Genomic DNA, 25,753 nt, shown 5'->3' on the forward strand with positions numbered 1-25,753 from the left:
GAGCACCATATCCGGTCCGGCTGCCAAATCTGTCCGCCACAGCGCGTCTCGTGTTTGAATCGGTTTGAATCGGTTTGAATGTGGCGTGCACGTATCACAGCAATTAATGTAATTAATTTAAAATTCACGTCTCAAATAAACGTAAGCAAACCAGCAGTTGTTTCACGACTGTTCAATTCACAAGCTAACTTCTGGTGTTTGCCCTCTGTAGGCGTTACTCGCATAGAACCACGATATTACATGTCAAGTCAACCCAAGAGACTCCGCAGTGAAAACATGACCTTTAAAAAGATTGGGACTCACAACGGCACCTTTCACTGTGACGAGGTCCTGGCATGTTTCTTCCTCCGTCAGCTACCTGAGTACAAGGTAGGTTCAGTATTCTACGAGATGATGACATGATGGGTAACTTACCTGTAAACTATTGTTCCCTTGACGGCTGCTATCTAATTAACGTTTGTTTCGTTATTACTGCAAGTTAAACTATGTTGATAACATCTCTCTTTAAAGATGTTTCTTCTGTCTGCATTGGCTGAATTTTGGAGATGTTTATATTTTATTCTTCTGCCACAGATCCAATGTAATGTTATAACACTCCAAATGGGGGTGCTGTTGTACAGATAGATGGATCTCCCAGAAAGATGACATGTAACGTTAGACCTAATAATTGTAGTATAAAATATAAACACACATTTTCTGTTTTGCAAGAAAATGATATTGCAAATGGTCAATTAAATAAATTTAGTGGTATAGTGACTTATTATAAGAGACTTATTTAAACAGTTAGAAAAGAGAAATTACTCATTTCTTGTACCTTTCCGCATGGATGTGCTTTTGCCAGTTAATTGTCTCTCTCATGGCACAATCATTGCCCCAAATGCAAACAAAGTTGTAGCCCAGCACCAAAACACCACAACAGAAATTGGTGATGAAATCAAATGTCACTGCATATAACATTTCATATAATGACACTGAAATGTATCTTGATACAGTGTATTTTCTGGACAATCAATTGAGGCATGTTTTTGGACAATCAATTGAGACATGTTTTGGCTGATCTAGCAAATTTTATATATATATAGACATATCAAAGAACCTCATCACATTGATGCAAAAATCACATAAAAATACAATATTGTCATAAAGCAGTCTGGCTCAGTGATTTGCGACATAGACTCAGACGTGTTAAAGGGATAGCAAACACAGTATAAACAGTGTGGCAGAATCTGTTTTTCTGTTACTGTAATAATTTAGTGTATGTACATCAATAATGTAAAGGCAACATCATACAGGTCTACATTTATGATAAGGTGAGAAGCAGACATGTTACTTATTCATAAACATAATGTGTAAAATCAATTTTATGGTCAAAAAATATGGCTTGTACTAGAGATCAAAACCTGCTACAGACCTGCTTCCAGTGGGTCCAATTAGGGACACTGTCTTGTTATAATTAATGGCCCTGGTAGAATTAATTTACTTGCATTTTGCTCTTGGATTAGAAAACCTAAATGAGGCCTAAACATAAAACCTAGATGTCATTTCTGTCCGGAAAATCTGTCAGATAGTTGACTGTGTATGATAAAATATGCAAATATAAAATATGATTTAAAAATGATGATAAAAATCTTTCTATTCATTGCGCAGGATGCTGAGATCATTCGGACCAGAGACCCGACACAGCTGGCAGAGTGTGACATTGTTGTAGATGTGGGAGGAGAGTTTGATCCAAAGAGGCATCGCTACGACCATCATCAGAGGTACTACTTTGGCCACTTATTGCTCATCACCTGTCATGGTAAAGGGATTGCGGGTTTATTTTAATATAGCAAATCATGATAATATTTTTTTTAAAATCAGTACTGAAAGAATACAACAGTACAGTACAAGTTTGACTTAGCAATTAGCATGTGGTTCAGTGTGGTGGACATCAGTAAAAGAGCGCGATTCTATATTCTTTATATAAACAGATCACATACATATGAATCCGTGTTGGAGTGAGTGTACTAATTATCATGTTGTTTACCCTCAAATCACTCAACATTTATATGAATGTAAAATAAATGCACTCTAGGTGTTCTTTTCAGTGAACTACCCCAACACTGTAAAATAGCACAATAGGACTCATTCATGTTGAGTGTTTTGACATGCCACAGCTGCAAAGCACAGGGGTAACTAATATTATTAACGTTGCCTCTTTCGATTTAGCTACGCCAGTGAGCCATGTCATTGAGCAAGGCACCATAATAAATCTTATTAATTACACCTTTTCCTGTCGTATCGAGAAAATAATTGGCAGCCTTATCTGTAATAAAAACAATCTTTACTTGCAGCGCTACGAAAATGTCGCTTTGGGACAATTTCTGTCCATTGACAAATTAAACTGCGGATTAATAAATAATTAATATAATCGTTAGTTGCAGCCCTGAAATGAAGGCGGATAAGAAACAACTAATTACAGTACAGAAATGTTAATCAATTCAAGAAGAAGGTTTGTTGTGCGGCTTGTGTTCAATCTAAAGCAAAGGGGTATTGGTACACACATGAGCCTTTAAGACCTGGATTAAAGTTAATTTCGTCTACTTGACCCCTGTCATGGCTTCCTAAAATTGAGACTAGGAAATCAAACTAGATTTCAGACCTGTGGCTCTTTTTTCAGAAGTGTTAAGAATCATATTTTCATTACCTACGGTCCAAGTATGAGAACATATTCTGTTATGACCTCATTGAAGCACCCTAATTGCATGAATCATGAAGGAGCAGACTCCAAGTTTTCTGCTAAATTTCCTGCCAAAGTTCCTTCTGAATGATTGCATTCACTCGAAGTCTCATCACGTTGAGCAATCAGCCTATTGCAGATGTCTTGTCAGCTTAATGTCCTGATGATAATCAGAGATAGTTTTTATGACCACGGTGATAAAGATATGCCGGGGCTCTCTTCCCGGCAGGTGGTTAGTGATAATTAGCGCTCCTTCAATTGAACGGCCCCCCTGCTGTTGGTTCACGAGGCACAGAGGCTGCCACGACACTGTCAGGGGCCGCAGGAGAATGTGGCTGTCACTCACATGCGCGGATGGGGGCAAGATGGTTGTGATGGCAGGGATGGATGTAAGTGGGCTGGGATGCTGGAGGAAGTTGGAGAAGGAGCTGACGAGAACAATTAGTCCTCAATAGCACATGTTGGTATACAGAGGAAGTTGACAGCAATACCATTATATCATAGTAAGAATTGTAAATTGAGAGGATAAAATTAAGCCTTTAAAGGAGTAGTAAGAGCTCACTAATTAACACGTTATATCTTGTTTGTTTAATCTGTACAAAAACCAAAGTGTGAAAACGCAGACTTTACAGGGGATAGTGTGCTGAACTATTACTTGGCCGGACAGAGTGACTTCCTAGAGTCTTGTATTAATCTTGAGTGTTGCCAGGCAACCAGGTGAGACTCCAGGAAGTCACTCCACCTAGCCCGGAAAAAGTTTTGCACAAACAGACAGAGCCAGGTCTCTCGTCTTTATGAAAATATAAGATAACCGTCTGCTGCCTCCAACTTCATATTCATTTCTCAAAATGTTGAACTATTTCTTTAAATTTAGGCTGAAGGACATTTAATAGGGGGTCTTTGCTTGTTTTTTTATCTAACATTTGGGACTGGCAAGAAAGACTACCTTATATGATTACAAATAATTTCTCCTTAAGTTGATGCCTAAAGACAAAAAGCTTTGGTAAACTTTTATCATGTAGGTTAAGATGAAGAGCCATGAGAAATGTTCTCCAAACATTGACTAAGGTTAATAAAGAACGGATTAGATCTGGCAGGGATTAAGTTTGTGGTTGCTCACACTGGAAGTGCGCTCACAGTGCTCCCACTCAGCAAAGAAATGTAAGTAAGAAAGTAGGCAACAGTGACACAGGGATGAATGTGGCCTGCGTTTTGCAGAGAAATCTAATAGATAAACAGTTTTTATGTTTTGTGACATAGCTGAAGTTGCTTCCACTGATTATGTGTCATTGCAAACCAGCAAAGAAGAAATCCTTGGCACGGCATAATTCCTCTGTATTCAGCAATGGCCACAGTTCAGTCAATTAATTAATGTGATTAACATTTTCTGTTGGTAAAACACATACTCTACATATCATTTGTAACAATAATTTACATCTTGTATGTAGGTCTAACTCAACACGTGTACCCCTCCCCAAATAAAGAGAAAAATGTATACAGTCACTGATAATTTTATTTTATTTTTTTAAATGTGATACAAAATGTTTAATAACATCCCTTATCTCACAGCACTCAAATCTTATGGAAATAATATTCCTGGAAAGGCAGGAGTTAAACCAGCTGTGTATCAGAACCACTCGTATGAAACAATTTTGTCTACTCCACAGTACCAAAGGTCACAGTGATATCTAAATGAATTAAAAAGGAACATTTCCCGCCATCTGCCTCTCAAAGGATGGTATGAGTAACCAGATTGGAATTGATCAGCCCAGTTTGGATTTTCTATGCCTCTGTGCCGGCGATAACGGGGCCTGAGGCATTATGTTGGTTTATCCATCCATCCTATTCTTGCGAACGTGATAGGAATGCCTTTATGAAAGTTCTTCAAATTTGGTACAAACGTCCACTTTGACACAATTTCAGATTATTAGAATTTGGTTGTCAAAGGTAAAAGGTCAAGTTACTGTGACCTTAAAATGACCTTAAGATGTTTTAGGTCATAAGTCAAAAATTTATGCAGTAATTATGACAAAAAAGATGTTTAATGGGATACAACAAAAAAACTTCCCTGTGACATCATAATGTCAAGGAAAACACCTCTTTGGCCATTATACAACACCATAACTCAGGAACACAAGGGGAGATTGTTTGGACACTTTTGACTCAAAGGTCATTGAGACCTCAAAATAGGTTTCCAAATTTCACACACTGTTGGCTGGGACTTATAAGAATTTTTACACAGTAAACAAGTACATGTGTACCTGTTTACCCAATATGTCTATGATAATCCTACATTATTCAGCTCAACAATGTATATTCACTGGAATCATACATATGTGTCATTAGTATAGTGATAACCTGCATTTAGCAAAAAAGACACTTTATACCTTTTAATTGTGCCTTCCAAGTATTCCCTGCATATATTACAAGTCTGGACAGACAAGGATGTAAATTGCAACTGGACTGGTTGGCAGAGGCACACAACTGCTGGGTGTCAACTCTAGTTTTAGTGATGTAATATATTTGTGTATTTGTATTTGTGCTTTACTACAGTTTCTGTCTCTCCAAAGGACAATTTCCCATCATTTTAAGGGACTGCTGGACTCAGAATGATGGGAAATAACAGGCCAGTTATATTCTTTTCATGAAGTACTTGAGGTTCTTGAGTCACTGTCTTTCTTGTGATACTTCGAGTAGGGGATAGATTCATGAAGCATAGCTTTGCACAGCTGTACTTTCTAATAATATAGTGGTGCAGCTGGTGCAGTATGGGAACCGTAGTATTTTATATGTTAAGTACGTTTAAACAATGCTTACAATTAGTTAGTTCTAAATGATTTTCAACGGTTAGTTTTATATTCTGCTCAGTGACCTTCCTTGATTTAGTTGTGTGTGGTAAGCAAACGGTTTAATGACTGCATATCTCTTTCAGCCATTTTCCACTCTTAAGTCTGTCATTTTTCTGTTACACATTCACTCCCATCTCCTGATAATCAGCATAGAAATGCCTCAGCTTGGCCAATTAGCCCTTTAATGGCTGTGATCACCCCCTGCTTCCTTAGCATGTCACTCATTCATTTGACGGTCTGTTTTCCGCTGTGCTGCAGCTAAAGTATCCTAATTAAGCCTGAATTAAATGACCAGGAGTGGCTGGAGCCCACCCATCTCAGCACGTGGCTGAGGAAAGGCCTCCGGTGGCTTTTATTTATGTGCTCAAGCTTACAAACACGCCAGAGCATGCTTTCTCTCTCCGGTCAATGCAAACTCAAAGCTCTCTGAAGCTGAAGAGAATATTTAGAGATGCAAGTCTCTTTTATTGATATTAGATACATAGCCAGTAATGTCCAGCATAAATCTGGATGCAGCAGGCCAGTTGTTAAAGAAAATGTGAATAGTCTGTTTGTGAGCAATAATTTTTAATCTTCCAAGCCTTGGCATTAGTATTGAGTGATGCAGCTGCCTATAGACCGTGCAGTGTTTTTTTTTTTTTTTACTTTTAGTATTGATAAAAGCTGATGTATGTTAGAGACATGGCTGTCTTGGCATACAAGAATACTGCTGTGACAAATGTCAGCAATTTATCTTACATAAGCAAAGAAACTATCAGTAATTTACTTCGCTACTACATTTGTTATGGTGGAAGTAGGTTTGTAAAATTGTAAAATAAATATTTATCACACTTTCCATGTCATGTGACTTTTAACAGTCCATAACTATATGATATTCAGCTTACATTTATATAAAAAAAAAAAAACAGAGAAAAGCAGCAAATCCCTACAATTAAGATACTGGAATTTGGTCAAAATAATGATTATCTAAATAGCACCAAATTAATTCTCTGTTGATCTACTTATTGAATAATAGATTAATTGTTGCAGCGCAAACTGTAACTAGATATTCTTTTATTATCTATTGGTTATTATTTTTATTAGTACTTCACATTGATATGAAGCAGAAAAGCAAGCATATCTCTTACATCTGTGAAGCGGTCACTAGAAAATAGACTGTTTTTATATGATTTTACACCTACTGTGAATATCGTGTTCATGTTTAAAGTCCATTTCTGTTACTGTTGCAGTCATCTTACAGAACGTCTTCCCTGTGTTCAGGACCTTTGCAGAGAGCTTCCACAGCCTGTGTCCAGAGAAGCCATGGGTGACCAAGCTCAGCTCAGCCGGCCTGGTCTACCTACACTTTGGTCGTCAGCTGCTGGCCCAGCTGACGCAGCTGAAGGAGGGTGACAGGCAGCTGGAGGTGCTCTTTGACAAGGTGGGAGGAGAGAGACGACGGATTTATAGCAGGCAGTGGATTAGTGGCCTTTGTAATTTATTGACAACACAAACACTCCATTGGAATCAGATTTTCCTTCGCCTCACTCATATCGAAAACATAACCTCGGCTGGTGAATTGAACCTAAACTCCGTTTCATCATGAAGTTGGAAGACAGAACAGAAAAGTGTTTTACATTTGATATGAAGAGAAAAGCCAGCTGATCTGGTACTTCAGTAAAATGAATTATCATGGACACATGTTTTAAAAACAGAAACCAAGAAGTCACTGTCTGCAAAAAATGCTGTTTGGTTATTGTTAAAGTCAGACAGTTGGCAGTAGAGCGTGATTAAAAAATAAAAAGCTAAGAGACAGGGATGTGGCGAAGTTCCTTTACCAGATTCAAACCAAGGACACTGCAGTTGTATTTAAAGCATTTTTAGACAGCTGGGCCAGCAGGAGGCCTTGGCACATGCAACATTTTGATGGCCAGGCATTTTAAGCCAGCCAAATCTGAGGTCACCATAAATATTAGCACTATTAACTCATATTATCATTGGCCTTTTGATGTGTCAGTTTGTTTAAAGCCCCAAGTAATCCTTTTACCCATGGCTGGGGATTTATGTATTTCAGGATGTTGTCTCATCCACAGCCAGTTCAAACAAACCAAACATCTATTTTTGCCCCAAAACTTTAGTTCCACTTGTAAGCTACTTGTAAAATGTCAGCTCTTTGATTGACCTTCTGATGTACTAAGGAGTTGACTTCTCAGCACTAAATATGTCTCTGCTTCTCTGCTCCACTTAATTTTCTAGTTTGGCTAGTGAACTGTAAAATAGCAGCAATTTTGTCTATTTCTTTAGCTTACAGTGACCTAGCCATGCCCTTAAGCCTCCAGTAACTGCCCCACACACTGTGACCAAATGGATTTCAGTCAGGATAATGTAATCCCGGTACATTTCTCTTTCCTGAAAGTCCTGTCTTTCTTAACTGCCCTTGCATGAAAAAAGGGTTTACTGCCAATTCTTCCTTTTCAGAATTAACCAGAACACAAAACAGCTGATTCCCATGTCATTACAGGTTCATAACCTCTCCTGTCACATGTCTCTTTCAATTCCTTGCAGCTGTACGAGAACTTTGTGGAGGAGGTGGATGCTATAGACAATGGCATTTCACAGTATGACGGCGAGGCCCGCTACTCCATCTCTACCACGCTGAGTGCACGTGTCAGCCACCTGAACCCGTGCTGGAACAGCAAGAGTCAGGACACTGAGGTGGGGTTGCATGAATGTGAAAATGCATACCCACACTTAGCTAAAGATTGGTCTCATGCAGCATGTTTATTATGCATCAGGTTGATGAGATTGAAATGTTAATATTTTAAACTAAAGGTGACAGATTGCTGCGGCTGCTTCAGGTGTAGTTGGTTTGATCTGCGGGACGTGCAGCCTCTCTTCCTCTGTTGGTGTTTTTAGTGTAGTTTAGTGACTTGTTTAAACAGACTCCCTTTACTTGTGACTGTCATTTTTGGAGGAGGTTTGCGACTCACCAATAAAGGAAAAAGCACTCACGGAGATCTTTCAATTCAGTTTAACAAAAGTTAACAAATAATTTACAAAATAATTGTCCGTTGTTTACTTTCAACACACGTATCAAAAAATTACCTTAAATTAGTTTCCCACAACTTACTAAATGACTGATTGTTTTTGATGCATCGATATTTAATTATTATTAATATTTAGGGCTATTCCACAGTAGGGCTCTAGAATAACTACTACATAATTTAATATGATAATCATATAAATTGGGACACCTGTAGCAAAACAAAAATTCAAGATTAAGGTTAAGAATATTGTGACAAACACGACCAGTGCAATAAAGCGCAGTGAGCGCTTTTAGAGCTGTGCAGAAACAACAGAGGCCCAGGAATGGCTGTGGGTGTGGGGGTGTGTGTGTGTGTGAGACTTTTCTCTCATTAGGGCAATCGGGCAGTGCCTGCAGGGAAACAGCACCTGTTTACCTGGTTTCTTCAGACTCTCATGAGATATACTTTCAGCCTGCCTGTGCATGTATGTTGACAATGCCACCAGTTGTTTTTTTCTCCCATCATCGGGACCGGCTCAGTGGAGTAGCTGGCCTATTTGTTTTTTCACATTTCATTTCACGTGATTATAATTCTTGTCCTGGCCCTTTCCTCCAATTTAGTTAATTTTAATTTAAGGTACTTTATTGTGGGCGGTGGTGCGGTGGTTAGCACTGTTGCCTCACAGCAAGAAAGTCGTGGGTTCAAACCCCGGTTGCCTTTCTGTGTGGAGTTTGCATGTTCTCCCCGTGTCTGCGTGGGTTCTCTCCGGGTGCTCCGGCTTTCTCCCACTGTCCAAAAACATGCAGGCTAGGTTGATTGGTTACCCTAAATTGTCCTTAGGTGTGAGCGTGAGTGGTTGTTCGATGTCCCGATGGACCCAATCCCAGCTGACATCGGGGGCAAGGCGGGGTACACCCTGGACAGGTCGCCAGTCCATAGTCCACACATAGACGAACAACCACTCACGCTCACACCTAAGGACCCTGTACCGCGACCCTGTACGCAGGATAAGCGGTTGACGATGGATGGATGGTACTTTATTGTCCCATACATGTTGTGAAATTCATTCTCTGCATTTAACCCATCCCTCAAGGGAGCAGTGGGCAGCCACTGTGCAGTGCCCGGGGACCAACTCCAGATCTATGTCAGTGTCTGTTCAATGGAACTGACTGGAGAAACCTAACATGTTTTTCGTCTCCTCCCTCCACAGCTGTTAAAATTCAGGGTCACTGCAGCCTCAATCAGGTGCATGCCGATCAGACTTCTGCCTGACAAACTGTGTGTGTCTGAGTGTGATAGCATGTTTGTGCATAAATTTATTTTCATATGTTTTTCATATTCTCATGCTCTATTGAGTTTCCGCTGACAGGATTATAAGAGAGAGGGGCCAGGCTTGGGTTTGTGCAGGACAAGACAGGAAGCTGATAAAGCAGGGCTGCAAGGGTTAGTACAGAGATTGTCGGACAAGACTATTTCACCCCCATTTTATCTGGCACAAAGTCTCACTTAATGTGTTTGACATCAAACTGTATTGGAATTCAGAGGTGGTGTACTGAAGATGTAAATGATCATGAACTAAATAGATTTTGAACCATGAGCAGTTTTTTCATCAAAGTACACCTAAAGTCTAGTCATCAAAAAACTATATTTCTGCCTTCATAATATGATACAGTATTTCTTTCACAGTCTCACACTGTGTTTGACAGTAGCTTGCATGTGTACTTGTGTTTTTACTAGGAGGGTTTCAGAAAGGCTATGAAGTTGGTTGGGGAAGAGTTCCTGGGCCGTCTGGAGTTCTACAAGTCGTCCTGGCTGCCGGCTCGTGCCGTGGTGGAGAAGGCTGTTATTGAGAGGCATCAGGTACAAGAATATCCAATCTAATATGTATAGTTTTTGGTAACATTTTTTTGTCCTTTTGTAAACAGTAACTTGGCACTTTTTTACGATTGTTTGTTCATCGTTCATGTAATGTATAGAGTGTTCATATTACAGCCCAACCGATATGAGATTTTTAAGTCCGATACTGATTTCGATATTTGAGGATTTTAAAATCTGATAGCCGACATATCAGCCGATATTCTTTTCCCCCTTATTTTAAGAAACGCATAACATAAACAAAGATTATCCCTAACATTTGTTATGTTGAGTCCTCAACAAGATACCATGACATAATGCAGTTTAAAAAGAAACTTTTTTATTGTTAGAAATAGTACTTTGAACAAAAGTATAATATGTGATAAATTAAAGTATGAAATAAATAAATAAAATATGTTATGTGATAAATTAGAGTGCTACTACTAATGAACATTAAATAGTGTATGTAATGTGGGGGCCAGCGAAACAGAAACTATAAAAAATACCAATATAGTACTACTACTAAAAATTATAATGATACCATATATCATCTCTCATGTCATTGCTTTCAAAATAATGATACGGCATTCCTACATAGGCAAATAATAATATATTTTGCCATGCAGTAGTTATTACCATACATATAATCTGCCACTATGACTACTTTCTACATGTAATTTATCACCTGCACTCTGTTAATTCTATTCAATCCTACAGAAACGATTTCCTGACACACTTCTGGCTCTATGATACAATGACGCAGAGGAAACCGAATGAATCTAATACTACATGACTGTCTACAAGGAGGATCTGCAACTGTGTGTTAGACACTTCTACAGCTCATGTTTGTTCAAAATTCCCCTCTGATTTAATCATTTCTGACACGCAGCGTTATCTGCTGTTGGCGATATTAGAAAATATTTAGAAGTAATAAATTATAGAGAAATGAGAGGACCGGTCACTCGAACTGCCAAACTGTTTCAGGAATAAATCCACACTCACGTCTGTCAGCAGCGTAGTCTCTTCCGTAACATTAAACAGGCTGTGAGCCTGGAGAGGGCAGTGGAAAAAAAGAGGAAAAGTGATGAGGGTTATTTTTATTAATATTTAAGTCATGTAATTAACGTGACAAAAGACTAACTCACCAGGAACACCGAGTATGAGAGGTACCAGGAGTAGCTCCAGGAGAGCCGCATAAAGTTATAACTCTCACAGTATTATGACATCTTTTTATTTTTTTTTTATATTATGAAATAATTTCAGGGGTAGCGTATTCTGATAGACTAATATCCCCTATCAAATAATGCTCCCACTACAGAATCATTTTATATTGCACCACTACTCACTCCATATATACTGTAAGGAGATGGCGAGCATGTTGAAATAGGCTACTATATTATGCAATCTTTATTTAAGATATCAGAGGTAGCGTATTCTGATAGACTAATATTCCTGACGATCATCCATTGTCTTGACGGCATGCCCAACAGCAAGGTTGCACAGATTTATGGCCGTGGAAACAGACCACGTTAGTGGGTCATGCCCATGCGCAGAACCCATAGACTGTATATAAGAAATGGACGTAGTCATCGTGACGTCACCCGAGTTTGGCCGATAGGGCACCGCCATGTCGTGTTTTTGCAACCAGGAAGTGCCCGGAAGTGACGTGGGGCGGTGGGGCTAACTTCCGTGTGGGGAGCTAGCTAGCTTGCTTAGCTAGGTACAACTGTAACTCACGTTAACTGTCATTTTAACAGGGCTGATAACTTTCTCTTGCAAACAATAGTCTTAGAACTAAATTTACTCACCAGAGCAAGTGAACAGCCGACTCCTAATAAGCTTTTTCAGTGGTGCTGGTTAAATTTACACAGTGCCGAGTGTACGAGTGGGCTCTAGCCTGATTGACAGGGCGCCATGGTAACGACTTGTCAATCATAGATAATCCCCGGTAGAATGCGGTCAGCTGATGTTTTGTTTCTTATTGTATAAATTGCGTATTGCGTACAGCATGAATGGATAGATAATACAGCAAATAATACCAAACCCACTAATTACCATTATCTACAAACCCTGACCTTGTGTCTCTTCAAAAATTGGGAGATAAACCAGTGTTTCCCATACGTTCATTTATTTGTGGAGGCCGGCTACAATATCAACGCTGACCACCACATCTTGATTTAAAAATTTTTTTACTAGGCCTATTTAAAATCGTATGTGATTGCAGAGCGCCGTAGCACATTTGCACAGCACATCCTCTTGCTTGTCCTTCTCTCTCGCTCTCTTTCCCTCTCCCTCATGAACACAACGCTGTCATTGTCGGAGACCCAGCTTTTAAAATGTTGTTAGTAAACATGTACGGAGCCTAACTAATAAGGAGAGCTAAGTTAATATTAGAATACAGCTGGGTTTTCGAGGCTTGCACGCTGTATATAGCTGGTAGTCAATGTCGTCTCTATTCATTTAACTTGCACTGTAAATTTCCAGCTAAACTGAGGCTTTTTTTTTACCTTTTTACCTCTCTCAATCTCTCTCTCTCGCCCTGCCGTTCACCGGTCTTGTGCATTCATTGCGTGAAGCTGGGGCTCTGTTTCTTCAGCAAGTGTTCCTCTTCTGCACCTACACACATACACGCTACGCCTACACATGCGCATTGACGACCCAGGGTTAGGGTTACAATTCTGGATTTATTTACGCACTTTAAAAACATTTATTGAAAGTTTTATTATTTTTACATGTTTATTCACACCATTAAATGTTGAAATGTATATTGTAATAGGCTATATATATCTATTAACTAATTGGGAGAAAACTGGTAGTTCTATGTAAAATCAGACGTTGAGCACCCCCATATCGCCAAAATGGCATGATCCTCGTTTCGCTGCGAAGCTTAGACTGTGAGACTGACAGTCAAATCAGGCTCCGTCCATTGAAGCATCGAATCTTCGACTATTCGGCTTCAGCCCTAATGAATAATGTATTTGATTTAGTTTTTACATTCTCCTGGTCTAATCTGGTGGATTTTCTTTCAGTGTCTAAATTAATTTTTATAGAGACCGGTTTTCAATTACAGTCTGTCAGCTTTGATGCTGTGTTACTGTTTTTGAATAGTGGCCCTGCATGATTTCCATATTTGATCCCTATTTTTTTTTCCAGTGGAACATTTTTCAGCCAATTTTGCAAGACAAGTTTTTCAGTGTTTCGTTTTTCAGTTCAAATTTTTATTTCAATTGTTAAACAAAAGACTCTGTTTTGGCTCCATATTTTAACTCCAGTAAGATTATATATTATACTATTATGTTTAATGATGTCCTTCCACTATTTGTGATGTTAACATGTCACAGAAATACTTCAAATACTTGACTTGTACATAGACATTTTATTTGTTGCTCTTAATAGTCCTGTCTATTCTTTACCTTTATGTGTCCAGCTTTGTTGTCTTTGTTTTTACCTGTGATGTCTAATCCTGTGTAACTACATTGAGAACAACAAAAAAACAGTCATATTCCTTGTACGTGGACACGTAGTTGGTCAGTAAAGGTGATTCCGAGAAACTTCATTATAAAACTGTGAAGATCAAGTAATTGTTTGATTCAGATGTCCTCTTACATAGAAAAATACAAATGTTGCCTTTCTTCTAAAGCTGATGGTCTCCACTCTTTGTGTTTGTCTTTTATCTTGCTTATTAAGCCTAGTTCACACTACATGATTTTAAGCCCGATTTGCCTGTCGGTGAGCTTGGCGACCGTCGGGTTGTGATCAGGGGTAAATTCATCGATCGATTGGTGGCTGCCAGTCATTATGTGTGAACTACTCAATGAGTCACCAAAACGGGTCGCTGACGCATCGCTGACACATCGCAGGTGCCAGCCAGATATCTAGCACGCCAAATATCTGGAGGAGTCGGCGGACTCGACATCAGCATCCAGCCAATGAGAGCAGGCAGCTACTTTTTCTCTGCAAAACACTTTTTACTCACCTCCAGCTCTCTCTGTAGCACAGAGGATCACTGCTACCTGTGTATGCTAATCTATTCTTTATAATTGCTAGCTTGATAATAAACAGCTGTTTCGTATGTAGTGTCGCATCATTTCCCGTTTCTCATTTCACGTGTGTTTTCTTAACAAAACGTGGTTTGAAGGCCAGCATCAGGTGACCAAGCTGCTGTCAGCTTGTGTAGTGTGTGACCTCCTGTCACCGATCAGTCACGTAGTGTAAACAACTTTAAGACCCACGTCACAAGACGCCAAGTTGTATAGTGTGAACTGCACAGTGATCTGCCGACGCTGAAAGTTGTATATTGTGCACGAGCCTTTAGTGACAAACAGTTTTCTGGTTCCCTTTTTGTTTCCAGGTAGATCCCAGTGGGGAGGTGGTGTTGTTCTCCCAGGGTGGATGTCCCTGGAAGGAGCATCTGTTTGCCCTGGAGAAGGACCTCCATGTGGAGACGCCCATCAAGTTTGTCCTTTACCCAGACCAGAATGGACAGTGGAGGGTCCAGTGTGTCCCTGCTGGGCTCAACACCTTCCAGAACAGGTCTGTTCCTAGTTAGATTTTCTTAAAGGTTATTTAAATACCATTTCTGCTTCATGAGGTGCAGCTTGTGATCTCATGTGCAGAGGAAGAACCTTGAATGAGTTACCTTGGCAGAAATCAAACATGCAGAACTCGCAGGGATGTCGTGACACAAACACATGAAATTCTTCCAGACAGGATTTTTGTTAAAATGTTGGTGGAAAACACAGTGACAGGGACAGCTCCAGAGTCTCCCAGACGTGTTGAATTGAGTTGAGCTATGGTGACGGTGATGAACCATGATGTACGCTTTAACTTTCATGGTTATTGGACCATTTGACAACTACTCACGGAGGTTTGACATGTCATCCAGTGAGAGACTAACTCCTGCTTGGATAGAAATACTTTGAGGTGAGGATGATCCTTTAGTTAATGCAGAGGTTTTGTTCTGACATTGCTCTATTAAGGAGTTGAAATGTAAGATATGTAAATGCTTCCAACACTTGAGCCCTTTCTCCATGCCCATCCCTCTCACTCAGGTGTTTCTTTTTTGTTGTTCTTATCTTAATTATACCCTGTGCTCCAAATAAAGGAAGCTGGCAGTCATGCATGCTGGTTTGGAATTTGGCTTTTATTTGCAGCCATGTGTTTAAACATCCAGATTCATGCTTTATTGAACAACAGAGTATCTTTAATTGAAGACACACCATTGTCTTCTCATGACTGCCGTAATATGAAAATGGTTTTGGCCACTCAGAAGTTACATATCTGTATCATTGAGTGTTTACAGTCCCATTTATTCTCCAAATAAGAACAATGAACAAATCAGTGGTTTGATTTGCTTTTGTTAAACTGAAATAATGATTCTTTGTTCCCAAAGAAGGAAAGTCAAATATCAGTGTTCACCTTGAATTTTCTCTGACAACTTAAAATCAAATGTTGGTATAGTTATGGGGTCAGACCTAAATTTACTGAATGTAACAAGATAAAGAGTCTATAGACAGCTAGCGGCTCTGTGAGGCTGCACAGCGATGCTTTGAGCTAAATGCTAACATCAGCATGCCAACATGCTCACAATGACAATGCTAACATGCTGTTGTTTAGCAGGTATAATGCTTACCATGTTCACCATCTTAGGTTAGTGTGTTTAAATGCTAACATTTGCTAATTAGCACAAAACACAACTGAGGCTGATGGGAATGTCATTAGTTTTGCAGGCATTTGGTTGTAAACCAACATATCTGACAGATTAAATTTTCAAGTCAACTTCCAGAATGAGTTTTGCTTCGTCTCTTAAATGCTTTTAAATTAATGCTACAAACCTTAATTTTTGTCATTAATTTTGTAAACATTTTTAGGCTATTTATTTCTGAAACTGTACAACTGTTTTCTATTGTCTATTTCTCTTTATTTCATGATATGCAAATTTATTTTTTTATGGTCTTTTAAACGTTAGTATAATTTATCCCTTATGTACTGTAAATCACTTTGAGAAGTGTGTGCACCATGCACAATTATACACGCGGTTGCTGTTGTGGAACGTTTCTGCATCTTTTACTAATAATGAGGTCCCTCAAACCCTGAAGCCTGGCACGTAGGCGAAATATGCCTCATCCATGCTCATTAAATGATATTAGTATGCTTGTCTTGTCACTCTGTACATAATGATAGTGATGACAAGACAAAGACCCTCTGTGTGAATTTGTCAGATGATTAACACCTCTCAAGTCTATGTTCGTTACCTCAGGAAGGGAATTGTTTACCTGAGGAGCCTCTCACGCTCTGACCTAATAACTTCATCAGCATCCCCACTGGAGACCTGTAAATGTTGTGTTGTTTGACTACTGCCCTGAATCCCAGCATGCAGCACATATGATCAATGTATGGCCAAGGAATCCTGCACCAGGCTCATCCTGGACCTTCTGTAGAGATACTAGCTGCTTGGTTGTGGTGTTTTGTTGTCAGTGCTTTACAGCATCGTGTTTAGCATATTTATAAACATCCAACTCATCATTCACTATATACTGACTGAAGCAGCCTCAGTTTACGTTTGTTACAGAGAGTCTCTCCAGCAGCCATGTTGCTTCCTTGTACTTTTTTCAGGCTTTATTTGGTTCTCGTGCTCCAAGGTTTGATGACTTCTACTGTTTGATAGTGATCCTTGCTTTTCAGAGTGGTAGTGGAATCCTCACCATGTGTACGTAAGCACCAGTGACTAGGGTGGAAGAATATTACTAGTGATTAGTGCTCTTCAAAGCTGTAGAGATGAACAGTATTGTCTAGGGTTGGTTCTGATTGCTGGTTCCATTTTGGATCTGGTTTCCCAGTCTGAACAATACCTGTATTCGTTAAGCGGCGACTCTTAGCAAATCTCTTATCAAGCCTTTTTTCTCTCCTCACTATTTTTATGCAATGGCCAGAGTCATTATGTTTTCTGGTTGTCCTTCTTTCTGATATCTCTGAAGGCCTTGAGGGAATTTCTTTAAATTTGGCACAAACAAGCACTTGTACTCAAGGATCTCAGAATTTGGTGGTCAAAGGCCAGTGGGACCTCACAAAAAATATTTGTGGCCGTATCCTAATTGATTAACAGTTTACAATGAATTTGTGACACTTTTGACTTCTGACGTCCAGGTCACTGTGACATCAAATGACCTTTTGGCCATAATTAAGAATTGTGGCGTCATAATGTCCTGTCCTTTTTTTGGGTCACTATTCAACATAAATGAGGAACAGTAAGGGAGATTGTTGAGACCATATTTCACAGTTGGTTGGGGACTGAATAGGTAACACTTTTGACTCAAAGGTCACTGTGACCTTAAAATAGCACGACACAATGAGTAAATAACAACTAGCACAGTACTAGCTTCCTCCAACTCGTCTATTCTGCCTTTTGTTGTAAATTTTGAGTGTCATCAGAATTACTTGTCTACAACTAATGTATAGCTGCCCTAGCTAATCGTTATCTTGTGAGTGACTGAGTTACAGTTCATAAAGAGGCTTGTCATCTAAAAGTGCCCGGAGAAAACAAAAGCAGCACGTTTTGTTTAGCTGTACTCTATAAGAATCCATCTTTACTTATAATCATGTGTACCTGTTTAACCCATATGTCTGTGATAATCCTTCATTAATCAGTTAATCAGTTCAACAATGCATATTCACTGGAATATTAAGTTAATGTAAAACTGTAGTGTTTGTAGTGTTGTAGTTATTTTAGCCTTTACTTACTTGCAAATATTGAAAGGTAAATCTGATATAAATCAGAATCAGAAATACTTTATTGATCCCTGAAGGGATACGAAATTATTCAGGTTTGATTAGTGGATTCAATTTTAATTCAATAAAATGCTATCAAACCCTATCCCTAGTGTTGCCTACACCAGAGTTTGCAACTTGTAGCTCTGTGAAAATGAATGCAGATAATACTTAATTGGAGAATGAGGAAGCAGCACTGACTCCACATTGTTCACTCACTCCACTTACATGATTATAAAATTATCTGCAAAATGTTTGTTTATAATATGTTCAGCAGTAGCTCAGGGTCAGTAAGTTATATAACAAATCATGAATTGGCCTTTTCACAAAATAAAATAAAATCTTCTGACATCATCACTCCTATTAGTTATTTCCCCTGGAGTGCAAATCATGCAGCTTTCAATCACATTTTTTGAGCGGGAGTATTTATTGCCACTCTTATATCTGTTCATCACAACCCCTCATCTGGATTTCTCAATTTTATTGAGCAATTTTCATTCATATTGAATGCAGATTCATCCCAAGGGAAAACTGAATAGAAAATGTAATTGTTTGTATAAAAGACAGCTTCTTTAACAAGTGTCAAAGAGAAGATGATTTTGTTCACAGCTGTGACATTTTCTGTATAATTTCCTCGCCTCCTCCGAAGGCATTTTCTGTTTGTTGAAATTGCCTGAGCAAACACATTCTACAATCCATTATGACATGTAAATGAATTAAGGCTTTTTTTAATCCTTGAAAATAAGCCTAACCCCTACCAAACAAATGCACTTGAAACTCTGACTTGTCACACTAACCTTTGACACATTACTGCTACAAATACTTTGTGATAAATACATAACATTTCCTGTGACTGCTATATTTTTGAGACCTAGCAGAAGTGGGAAATGTTGGGTTTTCCTCAGCAGAAATGAAACAGTGAAGCTGAGCTCAATGAGATCATATCAAACAGTAATGCTGGATTCATTCGTGTATTGTTTCCTGTGAATACCTTGTGCAAATGTAACTGTACACAGGAATGATGCCACCACACATAATGACAACTATTCCTACAACTATATAGAGTCAAATGCATTAAATGGCTATTGGCCATTCATTTGTAGTTTTTTAATTTTATGAAAAATGTAAGCAATGCAACTCTAATATGGTCATTCTGGTTCTCCACACAGGATTTCTACTACTGCTTCGTCTGTCTGCTTTGTACATGTGGCAGCTATTGAATGTCTTTATGTCCTGGAAGACAAGTCAAGAGAGAAGGTGTCATATATTGTTCAAATTGTAAAGTCCTCTAAGATAAATTGGCATTTTTGGTCTATATAAATCAAATTGACTTTACAATATACCCCAGATATACCTCATCCCAGCCTTGAGACCTTACTATCCCTGCAGATGGTCTCTAAGCTGCTCACCTGACTGCTATGTTCTTTAAATGTCTTGTTACCTCTGACAGCATTTGTCCCTTTGCTCTTATCTTGTGGTTGACATGTGTCATTATTGATACACTGTGTGTTTCCCAAAGACACACTAGGAGGGTGGAAAAGCTTTTTGATACAGCCCTGATCTGACCAGTGGCTGCTCTGCTTTCTATTTTCACCTCTTAACATGAGGTACGCTTGCTGGGTGTTTAGTTTCTCTCTCTCTCTTATGTATAGTATTTCTGTCGCTGTCCTATAATCATCCTCTACCATTTCATCACCTTTTTTTCCAATCTGTCTCGGTCAATTCCCATTAATCCTATTTCAGACCCCTCATCCCCACCCTCTCTCCTATCTCGCTGCCTCACCTTTCACACCCTCCGCCCCTCCTTCGCCTCATCCCTCCGCCACACTTTTTTCCACTCCACTGCAGAATCTCATCAGGCAGAGCTTTCAACTAAAAAGACAGGCACCTGCTTGTGAGCACTTCAAAGATTTAATTTAATGCAAACATGGCAGTTGGTGTGAAGCAACATAAGAACAATGGCTTGTGAGGTGGATAAAAAAAAAAAAAACATAGTCCCAGATGGCTCTGTCTCTGGGTGGCCTGCTTCCTCCCAGTGGGCATGTGCCGACTCCGCAAAAGGGGTGGTGTTATCACCTGTGTCCCTGACACTGCACCTGGGGAGGGGGGGTCTATTTTTATCAGCATCACATTGCTAAGGAAATGTGAGCTGGGAGAAGGAAAGGGGGGAGTGGAAGCTGTCCTTTGTTGGAGATGCACTGTAAAGGACAATATGAGCTGAACCAGAACATATTACCGCTATTTCTGGAAAAGCACACTGGCTGCTGTCACAGGTATTTGCCGTGTCTCTGTATTAGGGCTGCAACTAATGATTATTTGCATAGACAAGATTCTCTTTCTTTAATCGTTTGGCAAATAAAATGTCAGAAATTTTTATTTATTTTTTTTTTTTTAAATGCCTGACACCGTTTCTGAAAACCACAGGTTATAACTTCAACTGTCCAACAAACATTGACAAACATGAGTGAAGGAAAAGCAGCAAATATTCACAAATGAGAAGCTAGAGCTTGAGAATGTTTGAAAAATGATTAAAATGATTTGTCGACTATAAATAAAGTTGCTATGTCTCCTATTTCTGACTTGGAGAAGTTGGAAAATGAAAATTGCAGTGCGAAAGTGATTTCCTTAAAATAATTCCATGTGATATCCCATCCCGTCTTCTCCCATTAGAAGTTGATGTGCTAACTGTCAGCTTATTTTTAGACCGGTCATCTCTGACTCTGACTCTGACTCTTGAGAGTCAGAGGTTCCTGGCCTATCATAGCAACAGTCATCCCCCTCCTATTCCTTCCCTCATTACCAGCCCTGTTGACCTTTATTCTCGAGCTTGTTTTCCAGTCATGCTGTGGAGCTATCGATTGGTTGATTCATTTAACAGGGATTAGGGTTTGCCATGCTTTCCTCCCCAGCTTGTCCTATGACAGTCTTTAATAGGAGAAGATCATGTATGCTTGAAATAATGACATGGAGAGCAGACTTGTACAAAAAGTACGAGTTTCACGTGAACCATTTTGCATTATGGTTTTGCACTTGTGAAGCTTGTCACTCTCTCAATTTTAGAGGATGTAATGCATAATGGCATTAAATATTGAAAGGCAGAACATCAGGGAAATAAACCCTTCAATATCAAGAACAAAAGAAAACACTTTACTCATTTCAAACTGCAGGCGCGTTTGACAACCGTGTCACTTTATTTTTGACAAGTCAGACTGTACAACTCCATAATTCATCAAGCAGGCGACAGAGAGGAGCCTAAGTGTGGCATGATTTTTTTTTGTCAAATCTGAAGCTTTTAGCCAGTTTTTAAGGCATTCAAAGTCAAAATCAGAATGATACATTGCTAAATATATCAGTACTTTGTGAAGGACTTCAGTCTGAGATAATGAAGATAATAACCCCATCAAGACAAGAACGACACGCATGCACACACTCTGAAGAGAACTGGTAATGTGTTTTAAATGATGTGCCAGGTTATAGACAGGTGTATACTGCTTGCAGTGGGTGGTAAATGAGCTGATCAACATTTTTATGAATTTTCAGCCTCTCTACATTACATCCAGCGACACTTTGTGGAGGTCAGCTCGTAAACCCTTGCTGAGCCAATCTTTTCCCCACTTTGTAAGATTGCCTGTTGAATCCATTGCCATCATGTGGCTTTCCAGCTACCTTGCCTATCTGTGCTTTTGCAAGTTACTTTTATGGAACTAAAACTGACTTTTATTGGTCTGTTTGCAGGGGCTGATTGTAGTGGTGCTATGTGTGAGTGTTACTGCAGTTTACCTTTGGACTCCTTACAGTCATGAAAGCTGGAAAGATTAGTAATTCAGGTCCTTTATGCAAAGCCTTGCTGAGATAAATTAAGTCATTACCATCATTGATTCATTAAAACGTGCATGCAAAATTAATTATTTTTTTAAACACATTAGTAGTGCTGCTAACTAACAATAATTTTGATCAGTAATTCATTTGCTTTTTATTTTCTCAATTAATTGATTAATACAGTGCCAGAATATAGTGCAAAATGCATATTGCAATTTCCTGAAGCCCAAGGTGGAACCCAAAGATATTCAGGTTATAGTTTTCACTTAAGACAAATAAAAGAAGCAAATCTTTACATTTGAGAAGCAAATATTTAGCATTTTTGCTTGAAAAGTGACTCAGGCGATTCATTTTGTGCCCACTGTCTTAATTGATGCAGCTTTATTTTCCTTTATTCTGTTGTCTTATTGCTATTCTGGTGACATTATTCATCCAGAGCTGGTTTTATAGATGCTGTTTTTCTGGTTGTGCAGACATGTGCAGCACAGTGTGTTTTCCAAAAGGCAATATGTCAACAGGAAGTGAGCAGTTGACTACACAGTGTCCATCTGTAAGCTAACGTACCCTTCTGTCTTCCTGTCCCAGGCTGTCCCTGCTAGAAGAGTGGCGCGGCGTTCGTGATGAAGCTCTGTCGGAGCTCAGCGGGATTAAGGACTGTATCTTCGTCCACGGCGGAGGCTTTATTGGCGGGAACAAGAACCAGGAAGGAGCCCTGGAGATGGCCCGGAGGACGCTGCAAGCCGCCGCCCAGCCCCCTGCAAATGGAAGCAGCTGAATGGTCAGAGAGGACAGCCAACAGCACATTTTGTTCTCTGGGTCAGTCTTTAGAGCTGATAGCAAGGATTAAAATGTTAGTTTGCTAGCTTACAACTTGTTTTTCCTAGCCAGGTTTAATGTTTTGTTCTGCCGTGCCAGGATGAGGATGAAATAGACATGGCAGCCAAATAACCTTGGACCAGTTCCCTTAATACCTAGATTCCAACACAGGCTCACTGAATCGAAATGTTGGCTTATGTTGTTCTTCTCTCTGCCTGTTCTTATAAATGTAGGCCTGTCTTGTTCATTTGCAATAAAAGACTGTTTGGGATAGATTCTGGTTTTTTGTAAACATTTTGGTATTAGATTAAATTCAACAATAAAGCCATTGTTTTTCCAATTCATATCAGGGGGGAACGATGCAGACGGTCTGACCGACCAACTCCAACATCTTCAAAGCCCCTGAATACCACGGTCTTACCTTTCAAGGGTCAATTTATATAGACACCTGGACAGTGGTTCATCCTTTGATATCCTGCATGCTGACATTAACCGTAGCACTACAAAGAGTTGCAGAAGCTACTTCCGCTGGCTCCAAGATCAAAGCATCATTAATGAGGCCTGATTAATTCTGAGAAATAAAATTTTCAAATGCCACAAAGAGGTGCTCCTTATGGCAGCCACTGTCGTGACAAGGTCACCAGCAGTGGGACGTGCCGCACAGTCAATTTCTTTGGAATGAAGTCGGGGGACTTGCCTTGAATTTTCTCATTAATACTCCAGATCGTCCCTCTTATCTTTACCTGCTCTCTTATTGCATTTTCTGCTGCTCTTAACCTACACAACATATTGCTCTATAATTTCATTTCTGTGCATTTTATTTCTATCAGTGTCCGTGTCTTTGTGCAAATGCCACAACATGCGATGTTAATTACAATTGTTAATGTTGCTCTGCATCTTTTCTTTTTCCTCCTTTTTTCATTTGTTTTGTTCAGTGGTGTGCAGTGCACTGTTGATTCTTCAGTGACAAGACCCTTTTTATCGTCTTTCTTTGTCACTCTTTTTCATTCTTTTTCTCTCTTAATTGAAATAGACACTTTTTAATGCTCTGAGTGGGCCCTGCCCAGAAAGACAAACATGTGATGCCTTTAAGTCAAAAAACAGATAACACTGTACAGGGTTGTATTAATAAAGCTCTTAGTGTATCATCTAATCTAAATTTAGTCTCAAGTTTCAACTGCTGCTTTATATTTTCCCTTTTAGCCAAGAGTACATCGGCTACTTTTAATAGCTTTGGAAAGGTGCTCTTCTTTTCCACACTAACATTGTTTCACATGCTCAAACCCACAAACAATCACACACTCTTTTTAGTGTTATTACTGTGGAGGCTTTATTGTGCTGGACCAGAGCCAAAGTCTCAATCTAATCTATAAACATTTGTGACAGCCTTTTTTACAGTCACATGGTTCATATTGCAATCTCGGCCAACCAGTGCTGTGTTGTTTTGGGAGATTACTTCCTTTTTTTCCCCAGCGTATACCTCAGTAAAAGAAGCAGGAGACAGCAAATCTCTATTCACCACAGCGGTGTAATTGCAGACACTTTGGGAGCAACATGAAAATGAAAGGACAGAAAAAAACTGACTTGCAGCCTAATATGTATTGATTTGAGTTTACAGCCACCACTTTACCCTTGCATGCACAATTTCAGGCTTGTTCACGATCAGGTGCACTTGTGTGATTGCTGTGCACAGGAAATCACAAGATGCTCTGCATTTTAAAATTCCAAGCGTCCTCAAAAGCCCCTTTCCTGCTTTTTTTGTTATTTCATTTATTTTACCCCTACAGAACCAGGTGAACTAAGGCCTTTCCTGTCACCCAAATTACCTACAAAGTAACATTTTTTAATACTTTGTTTTGTCAGCAGGGATGATTTTCTGTCTGCGCTGTACTTTCTCACGACACAGCCAGCAGACCAAACCTTTGTGTTGGTCTTCGGTGGTAAGCATTTTTAGACGACTCCAGCTCTGGCAAGTCCCAGTTGGCCACACTGTGGAAAAATGGCTACTGAGAGCCTCAGCAGAACACCTGCCCTCGGCCTGACCTGTTGTTAGTGGATTCAATCCCAGGGGAATGACAGGCTAGTTACAAGGAGTGCTCCACTGCTTTTTTATCTCTCTCCCCGACTCTATCAGGCGTACTTGACATGCAGTCAAGACGTGTATTGTGTGTTATCTTTTCTTTTGATGACACAGATAATAGACAGTCATAACCATGCCTGCACTCTGTGTCTTGGAGGGGGAGATTTCTGCTACTGGCTGTCATATCTTTTCCTCTGCCTCTATCGGTTTACAAATTTATGTATGGTTCATTCAGTTTTCCCCTCGAAGGACTACGGCCAAACTGATGATGCCAAACTGCTTCACTTCACTGAAGGCAGGTTTTCCAGTAGAGTTCACATTGTCAACATTATCATCGACAAACTGCTTCTAGGCATGTACATCTTTTCGAACTCCTTCCTCTGAGAACATCTGAAGCAACTCTACCTAACCACCTCCCTCAACTCATTTTTGTCCCCATTGTTATTTATTTATTTTGCTGCAAATTGAAATTCTCTCTCATCTTAGTGCCATTCACTCGGCTCAGGGACCCGAAAAACAGACAATATGTGTGTTGTTTTTATTTGTGAAATTTTCTTCCTGCCATCATGTGCTTTCTCATTATGCACTTCTTTGTCCCTTGATTTGTATCTGAAAAACCACAAAACTCAGCTTGCCCGCAGCTCTGTCTCTGGCAGCCACGGAGACAATCCCGTCAAAAATTCAGCTGTAAAGCAGGGGGAAAATGCATTATACTGGCAGCTTTGTGTATTATATTTGTCAGGAGTGGAAATGTTATAGTTTTTAGCAGGTTGATGGGAGCAGGACAGGCTGGCCTCCGAGGTGTCATCATGGCTGTCAGACAACCCCCCCCCCCCCCCCCCCC

At 39.6% G+C, this 25,753-nt stretch overlaps 1 protein-coding gene across 2 annotated transcripts; it reads left to right on the forward strand.

The window, feature by feature from the left end:
• myg1 (myg1 exonuclease) lies at window positions 1–23,102 on the forward strand. Of its 2 annotated transcripts, XM_046075497.1 has the most exons (8): window positions 1–108; window positions 212–369; window positions 1,648–1,760; window positions 6,829–6,988; window positions 8,113–8,262; window positions 10,311–10,433; window positions 14,779–14,960; window positions 22,599–23,102. In XM_046075497.1, exons 2-8 carry the CDS (start codon window positions 241–243, stop codon window positions 22,786–22,788), a joined length of 1,047 nt encoding a protein of 348 aa, XP_045931453.1. In that variant the 5' UTR covers window positions 1–108; window positions 212–240; the 3' UTR covers window positions 22,789–23,102. The 2 variants fall into 2 exon arrangements, with proteins under 2 accessions (XP_045931453.1, XP_045931451.1); XM_046075495.1 differs by having other exon boundaries at window positions 16–369.
• The last annotated feature ends 2,651 nt before the right edge of the window (window positions 23,103–25,753 follow it).

This window comes from Micropterus dolomieu, linkage group LG18 (genome assembly GCF_021292245.1).
Source record: "Micropterus dolomieu isolate WLL.071019.BEF.003 ecotype Adirondacks linkage group LG18, ASM2129224v1, whole genome shotgun sequence".
Taxonomy (NCBI): domain Eukaryota; kingdom Metazoa; phylum Chordata; class Actinopteri; order Centrarchiformes; family Centrarchidae; genus Micropterus; species Micropterus dolomieu.